The sequence below is a fragment of the Ambystoma mexicanum genome, chromosome 11 (genome assembly GCF_040938575.1).
Source record: "Ambystoma mexicanum isolate Mex_15411 chromosome 11, UKY_AmexF1_1, whole genome shotgun sequence".
Lineage (NCBI taxonomy): Eukaryota > Metazoa > Chordata > Amphibia > Caudata > Ambystomatidae > Ambystoma > Ambystoma mexicanum.
The window spans coordinates 1479108358-1479121948 of NC_090934.1; the positions used below are offsets into that span (position 1 = coordinate 1479108358).

The 13591-nt window shown below is 47.1% G+C and overlaps 1 protein-coding gene across 1 annotated transcript in view; it reads left to right on the forward strand.

Moving 5' to 3' along the window:
* Positions 1–13591, forward strand: part of UNC45A (unc-45 myosin chaperone A) — a 239197-nt gene that overhangs the window by 84057 nt on the left and 141549 nt on the right. The window contains exon 9 of the mRNA XM_069625194.1: positions 4110–4281. Coding sequence (XP_069481295.1) covers positions 4110–4281 — 172 coding nt within the window. The remainder of the gene's footprint in view (positions 1–4109; positions 4282–13591) is intronic.

The window sequence follows — 13591 nt, forward strand, 5'->3', positions numbered from 1 at the left end:
CTTTCTTTCCTTAAACTGTTTCGCCATTCTCACAGAAAGTAGATATAAGGGTATTTTACTCCCCTGTGATTTGGTTGTGCCTCTTCCCAAAAGTAATGTTGTTGGCTTCACTAAGTATTTCTTTCAGAGAATAGGTGCATACGTTTCCCGACTGGGTCTGGGTTCCCCTGACTCGCTGCTAGCCTGTCCAGAATAAGTCTGCCTTAGGTTTTACCTACCGAGAATAACTTTCAGTCATTCTTCAAGTGTAACACTTGGTTTTGCTTTGCCGGGTCTGTTTTAGACAGACACAAAAGCAAGTCTTAAGATTATTCCTGCCTTTAAGTTGCAGATAGCTTTTTTAAAAAGTTTATAGGTTTTACTTACCTTGAGTTAGCTGTGGGCCAACCTAAAATAAGTTACAAGAGTTACTGCTTATCTCAATCTCTGTTTCACTGATCTCAAAAAGCACATGTAATAGTATATTGCGCCCGTTGGTTTTACTCACCTAGTATGTGTGTTATCACAAATGTAGTTATAGGTTTGGTTTTTACTGTTCCTGGAATAAGTGTCCCACTATTCTGAAAAGTTTATTGTCCAGTTGAGGTACTATGTGATTTCCTTGCAGAGTGTCACAGTACAACTATTAGGGTCTACTACCCTTGTATTACTAAAGGTAATCAGAAAGTAACTAATGGTCTTGCCCCCCCCCCCCCTCCTAGAAATATTGTTAGGTGTTCCAAATAAGGTTTGTGTTTTGATTCGTGTATTTAAAGCAGAGTGTGTTTGTATAATGTGTTTATATGCTTTATGATACTTCTTACCTATCCAAGAATCTCTTGGTCTGATTGTATATAAAATAAACCCTTTATTTTTACAATACATAGTGTGTCAGTGTTTCTTTGGAACATATGTATAATACAATTTCTTTGTACTGATTCTACAGCCCTCTATCCCTCCTAGGATAAGCCTGGCTGCTCTGTCTATGCTGCCATGAACTTGTGGTGCAGCCTTGTACTGTCTCAGTTGGATGGTTTTGATGAAGTCGGGTAGGACTTCAGAAAAACTGTCCTAACATTCCCCACTGAGTCTCCAGAGTGTCTGAGAAGGCAGGGAGCGAGGGAGGAGTCCAAAACTCCACAGTCCTTTGTCTTACACCTTGCCTGAAAGGAACCAGTTTCCACTGAGGAGGCTGACTGTCCTGATTGGACAGCTAGACCACCCCTTTATGTCAACTGCAGGGAGAGTTTGCAGAAGTTGTGGTATAGTTCCTGATAAATACTCCGATCCTGGAAGCTGCTGACAAGTCGACCGCTGCAGCTGAATCCAAAGAGGAAGATGAAGAATTTGCGGCTGCAATCATTTCCAGTAACCAGAGATCCCTGCTGTGTAACCGGAGCCTGATGTAACCCTTCCTTCCAAACGACCTGTTGGTCTTGAATGCGAGGACTCCTACCCAGTGCTGGTGAGACTCACTAGTATCTGGAAGACCTACATTTTGAGCCATCCCTTGACAAGCTGTGATCTTGCTGCGCTGCAAACCGCCTATACCCTGGGACCTCAAGCCCGTGTGCAGTGCATGGTCTTTCGAAGTCTGAATCCTTCAGAAACCTTGGTGGACTCCTGCTAGACCTCCATGTACACGGTTCGAATCCCTGACGTCCCCTCGCCAGAGTGCAGGACCGAGAGAGTAAAGAATCCGACTTGCAATATTCGTTCTTCATATGGTTCCTGTAAAAGGGTGCCAAATGTACAGAGCCGCGAGAAAGCGTGAAGAGCCCTTGCTGGAAGCCTCCTCTGGTGACTGCTGCTGCAAGTTTGCATCCAGAGTCCATTTCTTCAGTCTTGAGATCAAGACTCCAAGGACCGGGTCCTGTGCTGCTGCATCCTGAAGGCATCCACCCAGAAGCTCATTTCTCCTAATGTACTGTGTGGGCTTGGGTAATACTTACCTTAAGTCTGGTGTGCATCCTGTGAGGCTGAGTGGGTGATTTGTGTGGTTGGTAGTTTGCCCATACCACTTGCCCAGGCCTAATGCTGGAACGCATATAGGGAGCCTTCTCAGTATTCACTGAACACTTTTAACTCATTCTAAAGTGAATACTTACTTGTTTAAGAAGATGGCCTCTGGAACTCTGACTTTCCTGCAACTGAACCCTATCCTGACCGGCCTACAGCTGGCTCCTAGACGACAAGGGTCCCTCTTCTGACTGAGAAAACTCATGCTGCATACTAGGGATGGAGTTTATAAGATAAGACTTCTGTCTAGCAATTATAACAACTTATTTGCTAAAGACGTTAGTGTGGTAACTGTAAAAGAGGTTACAAAGTGGCATTAAGTATATACTTACTTATACTTACCTTTGCATTGCATACTGCCCCTCGAAAAAGTATATATGTTATTTTATTTGCTTTGACTGGTGTTTTCCCCATTCTAAAAAGTAATAAATGTTGGTACTGTTTTATCATTTCTAATGTGAATGAGTATACGGGTTTACCAGTAGGGGTTACCTACCTTTAAATACACTGTGTCATTCTTAAAGTGTACTATTGTCTTGGAGTTAATACTTGTCTTTGAGTTTCTTGTAGACCTAATTAAAAGTATATGAGGTTCCTTAGTTACCCTGAAATACATTGTGTGTTTCTAAAACTGGCAACACGGGGTTGTGCTTTCCCTGAAGTGCTTCGTTCTCTTTTAAAATAGTTTCACAAAGTTCTTACTTGTCTTTGAGTTGCTTGCAGCCCCTCTGAAAAGTATAGTAGGTTACTTACTGACCTTGAATAGCTGCTGCTCTTCTGAAACTGTAAGGTTGCTGAGCTAGTTCAAGTAAGTGCTCTTACTTGCCTGACTGAAGTCACGCTGTGTGTGGTTAGAAGAGTACATGGTAAATTACTCCCCTTTTGGCTTGTGCTTTCCCTAAATTGCCCCTGGACACTTATAAAATAGTGTAACGGTGTGTATACTTATCCCCGAGTAGCTTTAGGCCTCTGGGTAATATACAAGTTAAGTTACTCCCTCTGAACTGTGTTCTAAAAAGTAACATTGGTGTGTAAATCTAACCATTCTTGAAAAGGGAAATTAGTTTGCAAGGTGTATACTTGTAACAGGGTTGGTTTATTATGTGATTCTGTAATTGAATAACACTGTGTGATCTGACCAATAGGGTCTACTACCCTTAAATGACTTATTGTAAGCTAAAAGTAACTAACCTGGTCTTATTCCCAAAGAATATTATATTGTTGTCCTGAATGTATAACCTTAGGGTTGACTCACCTTGACCTGCTTCTGGCTCCTCTGAATAAGGTTATACCTTGGTTTGCATACCATAGGTATTGAGTTGGTTTTTATGATTGTGTTTCTGATGCTTGTGAATCTGCTTAGAATCACATGTTGTGCATATAGTCCGACATCTAGTGGTAACTGCAGGGTATTGCATCTTGTCTTTCGAGGATCGAAAGGCGACGTCAACATAGGCGTGTCTGTAACACTATGATATGTTATAGTACCTACTTACCCAAGATTTATCTTGGCTTATTTGCATTTAAATAAACCACGTATTTGTACAATACATAGCGTTTCAGTGTTTCTTTGGATCATATGTATGTTACAAGTTCTTTGTACCAAGCTACAGCCCTTTCTCCCTGCTAAGATAAGCCTGACTGGTCTGTGTATGCTACCAAATGTTCTCCGGTGGTAGAGCCTTACACTAAGGGTGGAGCTTATGTACTGCCTCAGATATGGTTATATGAAGCCCTTAGTTGGACTTTAGAAAGACTGTCCTAACAGTAGGTGGGTGACTGATATGTTGATTTGATGCTTGCCAGAGGTGCTGGATTTAGAGCCCTGGTTCATGAAATCATACATGGCAACACAAGCTTGTCCAGGTTAGTCATTAGAAACAACCAGGTGGAGCTGCCTGGCACACTATCTGCTGCATGAATGATGGCGCCCAAAGGCGTGTCCCTTGATTTACCCTTTGCTGCCCTGGATTTACCCTCTGCTACCCTTGGGCAATACCCATGTTCCTGAATATGGTTGCTGCTTGACTATGTTCTTATATATGGTCCTGTATCTATCTATCATTTTCATTTACAGTGAAGTCGATTTTTAACTCTGTCTGTTTCTTTAGGTTTGAAAAAGATCCTTGCGGTGGGTGGATCAGTGACGGACATCCCAGGAAGCCTTGCTGTCACTGAGAATACCAGGATGAGTGCCTCCGTGCTGCTCAACAAGCTTTTTGATGATCTAAAATGTGATGCAGAGAGGGAAAACTTCCACAAGCTCTGTGAAGATTATGTCCGGTGAGGGAGCGTCTCAAAGCTGCACATGTTAAATTAAGATATGGAAAATTCAGAAAATGTTGTAGAATTTACAATCTGCTTTGGCCTTGAGATTGCATGGGTCCTGCAAGCCTGTTTGCCCTTCACAAGCCCATAAACCTGCTTGTATGTGCTGGGGATTTCCGTATATGGAAGGTCCTTTCCTGGGGAAAGCCTGTTTTCTCAGGCAAAGTGGGGGGGGGGGTGTGTGTGTGTGTGTGTTTGTGTTTGTGTTTTTGATTGATCTGTCTGGACCCACTCCACATGCAAGCCAAAGTGCGTGTGTTGCTGGGCAGATGTGGTGGCCAGAGGCTCTCCTGTCAGTATGAATGGTACAGATCCTGACCATTGGTGGTGGTGACTCCAGTCCACATTTTGGATACAAAGAGGACTCCTGCAACCATTCAAGAGATCATCATTGGAGCCAAGACCCCTACGAAGAAGTACAGCCCGCTAAAAAGCACTGAGGATGACTGTTGCCGCTGACCACAGTGACTCCAGCCAAATACCAGTGAAGCCCTGCTCATCTTTCCCCATTTCATGTCTCCACCTGACTGTGATGACTCCCAGTGCAACTGTCTACTCCACTCCCCATGGATCTCCTGAGGTCACCTGCTCAGCCAAAGTCTTCTTCCTGTCATGGCAAAGGTGACAAGCTGTCAAATCTCTGAAAACGTAATAGAGGTACGCAAACTACCAGAACTAAATCCTGTGCTCGAAAACAACCTCGGCGGCAACCACAGCAGGATCAAGCACAGAATGACCTGACCCCAATGGATTCCGGAACCCGTGAAGTGGTCTCTGGGGAAAGTCTTAGTAAGGGGGGAATTTTTGCATGCCTCTTTTCCACCCCCCCCCCCCTCCCCCCCACCCTGTTCAGTGTGGGGTTGCATGGGTGTAAGGTCATGACCCTATCTCTCTCTTACCTGACTCAGATGGTCAAGTCTGGGATCCCGTTATGCCTCCTTCAGTGTTGTGGGGCTGAGAGATACTTTTCCTATTTTGTGGAACTTTGAATCACAACCACTGCCATTGTCCAATCTAATTGTGTACCTACATGGACAGTATAACATTTGAAATTGGTGACTCTAGGGCACTAGGCCATATTCCAGCTCAGGGCTTCACTTACTAAGTATTAGGGATTTAGTGTAGAGTTGCTCAAGTGTTCCTACTGTGTTTTTCTGAAACCAGATCAATGGCCTGTATTGCATTGCTTTTGAATCAATTGCTGTTCCATTTTTTTGCTGACTTTACCACATACAGTAAAGTATTGCTGGTAACTCTGCTAAACTGTTGCTTAATTGTCTTTAGAGCAATGTTTTGGGGCTCCCACTAGAACCCCCTAGGGTGAATGTATTTCATAGGAGTTGTATGACAATACTTACCTATAGGTTTAATTACTTATTTTGCTTATTTCAAAGGAAGTCCTAATAAATGATTGTATATTTTTGTTCTTCTCCCTAACAGGAGTCTGAACCAAGCAAAAGGAAAGTGTATCCCCGTTAGAAAAGATTTCTCTTTTGGCAACTTTCCCTCCAGAGTTTGGCTTTGTTTTTGAACGTGTCCTGACTTTGTGCAGAGAAGTGAAGCCTTCAGCTTCACTCCCCTGGCCTTTTTGCTCATTTGTCATGGGGAAACTGATGCGTCATTCAGACCATTAGTACTGGGAAACTTTTCCTTTTTTCTTTTGATAACTCTTTAACATTGCACACAGCATCTTACAATGCAGTGCAATTGGGATACTTTTATATCACCCTAGCCTTTTCCACTTGGGATTCTTGGTTACTTTTATAGGTGCTGTGACAAATCCCAGAGTATTATCACTGCTTCCATGGGGGCAGCCCCTGCCCATGAGGACAAGGAGTTGAGGCTGCTACTCGATAGTCCCCCTTGGGGTGGTACTCAGTGGGTGTATCTCATGGGGAGGCAAACCCTCTATGGGACCAGTGTCAATTATCTTGGAGAGTGTGGTATGCACCCCCTCCATTTCTGTCCTCTCTTTCCTCTTACCCCACTCAGTTCTCTGTGGTCCTGCACACACCTATGTATGTATTTAGGATAGAAGAACCCATCCACACAGACCATACTGGAATGATGAGAAGTGAGGTATACCCAGAAGGAGTTTATACAGCCACTGACACAAAGAACAGGCAAGGAGGAAAAAGCTTACCACGGAATCAACATACGTGCTACAGTCAACTAGAGCCAGAGCCAAACATAAAAAGGGAAGAAGGACTGTGTACTTTGTTAGATCCTTCCTAGAGGAACCAAGAGCCGGGTGGAGGCTTGCAGTGGAGAACAGGTAATACTGACGGAGCCTCAGGGAGCACACGCTATGTTCCCTGTTGTCCAGGTTGGAGAATCAGAGGCCCGGGAGAGACAGGGAGTCGGACCACACGGTCGGACCGAGAAACACTCACCGAGAGGGACCAGACCTGGGAAGGCTGCAAGGACACGTAGAGAATGCTGGAAGGCATCTGGAAGCCTGCAGCAGGAAGAAGCAGTTCCATGAAGCCACCTGAGCAAGCCAGTAACGCACAAATGATACCTGGGTTACTGTAGCGGGTGGAAGAGGTAAAGGAGAATGAAGGAGGTGGTTGGGGAAGGCTGAAGAACCCCGGGAGTGGGGAGGGGTTAGGAGTAGGGAGGATGGTGGGGGGGGGTTGAATGAGGGTGGTGGGGTTGTCGGATGGCGGGGGTGCGACACAGAGATAGAGAGATAGAGAGAGAGAGAGTTCATGTTTAGTGCGCACATTCATGTTAACTGCGTATGGCTACTAAACGTGGCTGGTGCCATGAAAAGGCCAAGCCACACGATTGTCACTTGTTCTTTGGCCATATTGTAGTTTCTTCCTGCCTTGCCAGGTGGGGAAACCCAATTAAGGTCATGAACGTACCTGTATGTGTGTTGCACAGATCATTACCATTGCTGGGCTTGTTCTTGCTTCCAGGCTGGATTTTATATAAGACGACTACTCCTGCAACCATTTCTTCACATCGGCGGTGGAGGCAAAAATCTCCCCAAGAAGACTCCTGAAGAGGCCTGGCGTTCCTTCCTGCATCTGACCTGATTAAGCCCTGTTGGACAACCTGGTCTGTGAAGGCCCTGTGCAGTGCTTTAACCCCTAGACTGGTGGCTCCAACCAGTATCAACGTGTTCTCGAGGATCCAGCCATCCTTAGCCTTCGTAGGTTTCCCTGGACCACCTGTGCACTGTCCAGCTCTCCAGTGTGGTACCTCGATAGAACCATCACCGGAACAGTGGTGTTCCTCAGATTGTGGTATAAGTCTCCTTCCAGCCTCCCAGCCTGAAGGGATTCTGTCCTGGAAGAACATGTACAACCGTGACTGGAAAGATGCCTGCTGTCGTCGATGTGCGGTGGCCATCGGTGGACCTTGCTTTTCCCCGTCCTGTGAAGTGTCCTGAAGAGGGCTGCATCAGTGCATTCGTCATTTCTCCATCGCCAAGGGTTGCTATCCGCTTCTGGACCTGACCGAAGAATCCTTGCACCCGCAGCTCCTGGGCACCTCTCACTGGAACCAATGGTAAGCAATCCAACCTCCACCCCTTTTGACCCATCCAGTCACCTGGGAAATCGGAGTGAGGGCGATAAGTAAACACAAAGCAGTTGTTTCCCCTGTCCTCTATATAAAGAAACAAACAAACAGGATAACATTCAGAACAATTCTATCCTTCCATTGCACTGCTTTTTAGTCGTCGCAGCTAAGCAGTAAAACCTGAAAGATAAGAACGCATTTTACTCACCCAGTAACCTTGTTGTATCTCTTTTCAACAATCACCAACACAAGTAACTTGCCTGCTACAGGTGCATTCTGGGAGAAGCATTGTGACTATTCTTCGGGACTGGACTGCTGAAATTAGCAAAGATCACTTATGGCTTGGTTCCATTTTTACTGCATCACTTTACTTACCTCCTTTGTTGATTTTAGTCACTGAATTTATTTTACAACCTATGGTGACTGTATATAGGTTTATTATTGCGTGTTGTGTGATATGATCAACTGCTTGTTTCATTTTTTAGTGTGCGTTTAAGGCCTAGAATAAACACTATTTGTATACATTGCTGCCAAAATGTAATTGTGTGCTTCGCTGTGTGGACTCATTGTGGACCTGTGACTCCACTCCCACACACCTGAGAATAAACTTGACTGCTCTCCATTGCCACTTTGATTGGATTTTGGCTATCCTCCCAAGGTTCCCATGTTCAGTATGACTAGGGTGGCATCCCAAAGTCTGCCCACCATGCCAGATTCTAGAAATCCACCTTCATAGTCCCATTGAAGTCTGGAAGGAAAGCCGAAAAAAGTAAATATTTCATCATAGCTACCATGTGGGTGCATTGGGCTATTTATGTGGCAAAAGTGGCTACTATTCTTGTGTAGCCAAAACTAAATCATAGCTGTCACCATCATTTTCGAAAACACACTTTCAGTGTGACTGAATCAACCTGGGAACAAACTGGGGTGCTTAATATGCCCCCTTCTGCGGTAGACATATGGGGTGATAAAGGCAGCACACCAGAAAAAGGTTATAGTGGTGGGGCGACTTCAATAGAGTCACTCTAGCCAGAAAAGAAAAGCCAAAAAGACATGGAAGCAAGCCACACATTTAGAGGATCCTGAAAGTTAGTAAACCAGAACCACACTAATAAAGTTGTGCCCCAACGCTGACCATTGTGCCCTCTGCCTACCTCGAACACTGATGTTTGTTTGCCTTGTTGATCTGTATTGTGATTTCTATTAATCCCTGCTGAGAAGCAGAACTTTGGCCTGGCCCAAAGGTTTCTTATGCAGCGCTATATGAATCATCGTTTAGAAAACACAGCTGAAGGGTGCGGTAGACCTTTCCTCACAATGTAGTAAATGGAGGCTTCATTGGACAAGCCTTAATCACTGATTTGAACCCTGTGTCACCACAATCCACAGTGACTGCCTTTGGGCTCTGCCCTCTCAGGATGGCACATGAGGTGTCATTGGACCTGGTCCCACAGGCACCATGAGCAGACGAGTGTTAGGCAGAATGTTCATTTCGAAGGGATTGTGTCCTCCGACGTATTCCTTATCTTAGATAGAAATCCTTCAGCTTTGCTGGCCTCGGAAAATTTTTTTCGCCAGAGGGCGCTGCGCGTCGATGATCGCCGAGTCGATGACCCTCGACGGCCTCCGTGCCGACGTCGACGTCATCCTGCCTATAAAGGCCGCGCGCAGCGTCCGTTGCTCAGTTCCGTTTTTCCGCGCTTCGTTGTGCCTCGGAACACCGTTGCTCAGTTCTCGTCAAGATAACGTATATAATAACTACTATTTACCTCGATATCGATGGCATCCTCCTCCGACCCGACGACCCCTCGGTCCGGTTTCAAAAAGTGCCGAGACTGCGGGAAGAAAATGTCGTTGACGGACCCTCACAGGGTCTGTTTGTGGTGTCTGGGAATCACGCACCAGAGTTCGGAGTGTGAGGAATGCCTTTCCATGACGGCGAAAGCCTTGAAGGAGCGTAGGGGGAAGCTCGAGAGAGGTAGGTCAACTTTAACTTCCTCGAAAGCTTCTTCGGTAGAGTCGAGACGTTCGTCTCCTCACCATAAAAAACACTCTCGATCTAGATCACGAAGTGGCTCCCACCACTCGTCGACATCGAGACACTCGAAGAAGAGACGTAGGAGATCCCCTTCGTCATCTTCGTCGAGTTCTCCTGAGAGAGTTCATTGCCCCACAAAACGCAGCTCGCAAGCTGAGTGGGAGGAATTCAGGAAAAAGATGCTAAGCGTCTTCGAGAAAGCGGCCTCGTCCCCCTCGAAGACAGCTGAGGGTGATACCCCGGGTAAAAAACCCAAAAAATCTAAACGCCGCGAGTCGCAGTACCCGGCGGAAAAGTCAACCCGAAAGCGCCTCGAGCCATCGGGAGATAAAGCATCATCGACGCCATCGTCGAAAACTCCTTCGAAACAGAGGTCGGCGCCATCGACGCCGTTGTCGAAGGATTCATCGGCGCATCAGTCGATCGAGTCGACGCCGACGTCGACGCCGATATCGACGCCGGTGAAGGAAAGAACCACGGCTACTCCACAGCCAACGGTTAGACAAAAGACCTCCGACTCGACGCCGAGAACGTCGACGTCGTTCTCGAGCAAGACTCCGATCCTTTCGAGTTCTTCGAGGCCTAGTACACATTTCTCGACGCTTTTCACGGCGCCTTCGAGTACTTTCACGTCGGTGTCGACGACATCGACGTTTTCAAGGCCTGTGATGATGGCTCCTTCTGCATTGGAAATGGGGTTTATACCATTCCAAAAACCAATGTATCCCCCTTTAACCTCGATTTTTGAGGAAAGGGAGGATTCAGACCAAGATATTGATTTACAGAGGACCACATCACCAGAGCCAGAGACTTTCGCCTCTGAGGAAGGAAGATTAAAAAATCTTCAGGATGCACTTCAGGAAGCTAGTGGCTTGGACACTTCTCCTGAAGCAGAATTTATCAAACCAGACCCAGGAGAACATGCGGAGACTCCATATAGAGCTCTGATGTCTAGAATCATAGAATTTATGGGTTGGTCTGCACCTTCTCCTGCCTTTCAGCAGGATGACCTCACTGACATACTGGACAAGGGCCCACAGGAGGATCCTGTGGTTCCATTTCACTCTGCTCTACAGAGAAGGATTTTGACAAACTGGGAAACGCCAGAAATTATCCCGGCAGTAAATAAAAAACTGTCAACAAAATACAGGGTGGCTAGTTCTGACCCTGAATATTTGTCAAAACACCCTACTCCTGAGAGCTTGGTTGTACAGGCTGCAACCTCATCAGGCAGCACATCTGCATACCCCACTGCTCCGCAGGATAGGGATGACAAAAAATATGATGCCATGGCTAAGAAGGTTTTTTCTGCCTGTAGCATGGCGTTAAAGTCTATTAACGCGACCTGTACGCTCGCTAGGTTCAGCCACACCCTTTGGGAGTGCGCTTCATCAGCGGCTGACTGCCTCCAAGAAGGAGAGGAAAGGGACGCATTTTTAAACATCATCAGGGATGGTAAAGATGCGATGTGCGAGACCCTACAAACTGGCCTAGATTCTGCTGACAGTATCAGCAGGGCCATGGCGGCAAGTACCACAATCCGCAGGCATGCGTGGTTGAGGAAGTCTGGTTTTGCCTCTGACGTGCAGACCAGGCTTTTGAATATGCCCTTTGACGGTTCTACCCTCTTTGGAAAGAAGGCGGATGACAGTTTGGAGAAACTGCAAACGTCCAAGGCAGCAGCCAAGTCATTGGGAGCTGCTATCCGTCAGAATACCTTTCGTCCTTCGGGATCATCGTGGAGAGGACGGTCCTTTCGTTACTATTCCTCATATGGAAGGGGCAGGGGACGACCGGCTCAAAGAGGCCAAGGAAGATTTACCCGTGGTGGACGGGGTAGGGGAAAGAAAGCCGCACCCGCAGGAGCAGGAGCCACTTTACCTTCGGCAACTGCATCAGCCGCTTCAAAACCACTCTGAGGTCTCCCCTCACAGAACACCAGTAGGGGGCAGGTTAACTCACCATCTGACGGAATGGCAGGCTATTACGTCAGATGCTTGGGCTCTGGAGACAGTAGCCCAAGGTTACTGCCTGCCCTTCCTACATATCCCTCAGAGTCATCCACCGGGGAACAACCCTTTGAAGCTTCCAGATCCGCTCCTCTTGCAGGAGGTTTTAGACCTGCTAGAGAAAGGTGCCATAGAACTGGTACCTGTAGCGGAAAGGAACAAGGGTTGGTACTCCCCCTACTTCATAATACCGAAGAAGGACGGAGGACTGAGACCCATCTTAGACTTACGGGAATTGAACAAATTCCTCCGAAAGGACAAGTTCAAGATGGTGACTCTCTCTCAGATCCTTCAGGCCCTCCAGCTTCAGGACTGGTTGGTATCTCTAGACCTCCAGGACGCTTATTTCCATGTGCCGATCCATCCCAGGCACAGGAGATACCTGAGGTTCGCAATTGGCAGCTCTCATTATCAATTTCGAGTTCTGCCATTTGGGCTAACCTCCGCCCCGAGGGTCTTTACCAAGCTAATGTCGGTTGTGGCTGCAAGTCTAAGGAGGGAAGGGATTCATGTCTACCCTTACCTAGACGATTGGTTGATCAGAGCTGTATCTTCGGAACAGGCTCAGAGACAACTAGATTATGTTTGCCACTTCCTTCACAAGCTGGGCTTCTCCCTCAATTTAAAGAAGTCACAGATGATACCATCACAGAGACTCCAATTCATTGGAGCAGTCCTGGACACTTCCCTGGGAAAAGCCTTGCCACCAGAGGTGAGGGCTCGAGATATTCTGCAGATGGTCATCAGATTTCAGAATGCCCAATATCTCCCAGCCTACGACTTTCTGAGGTTGCTAGGCCTCATGGCATCCTGCATATTCCTCGTGCCGGAGGCTCGCCTGAGAATGAGATCCCTCCAGTGGGCACTGAGAACTCAGTGGTCACAGTTCTCAGGAAGGATGACAGATCTCCTTCGGATCCCGGTCAAAGTAGCCCGAGACCTTCAGTGGTGGGCCTGTCGGGAGAACATCCTGAAAGGAGAAATGTTTTGGCAACCATGGCCGGAGATAACAGTAGTCACGGATGCCTCACTCACGGGGTGGGGAGCTCACGCCAACGACTTGACCATCAGCGGTCGTTGGTCTCCATCGGAGTCCAGACTACATATCAACCTGTTGGAGCTGAGAGCCATCAGACTAGCGCTGAAGGCTTTTCTGCCGTCTGTACGGGGAAGAAACGTCCTAATAATGACGGACAATACAGTGGCCATGCACTACCTCAACAAAAGAGGAGGCGTAGGCTCACTACCACTGTGCAGAGAGGCGATGCAGCTCTGGTTTTGGGCAATTCAGGAAGGAATCTCTCTATCGGCAATTCACCTAGCCGGAGAGAAGAACTTGACAGCGGACGCTCTGAGCAGGCAGAGCACAGTCTCTCACGAGTGGGAGATAGCTCAGGAAGTCCTTCAAGAGATCTTCGCCCTTTGGGGAACCCCTCAAGTGGATCTGTTCGCCACCAGTATCAACAGGAAGTGCGACAGATTTTGCTCAAGGGAATTTCCCCCGAGAGGAGCTCTAGGAGATGCGTTCGTAGTGGACTGGGAGTTCCCACTTCTGTACGCGTTCCCTCCGGTCCCTGTCATTCCTCAAATGATCAGGAGGTTGAGAAGGTTTCGGAAGACCATGATCCTAATTGCCCCGGATTGGGCCAGGAGAACGTGGTACCCGGACCTTCTAGACATGTCCATC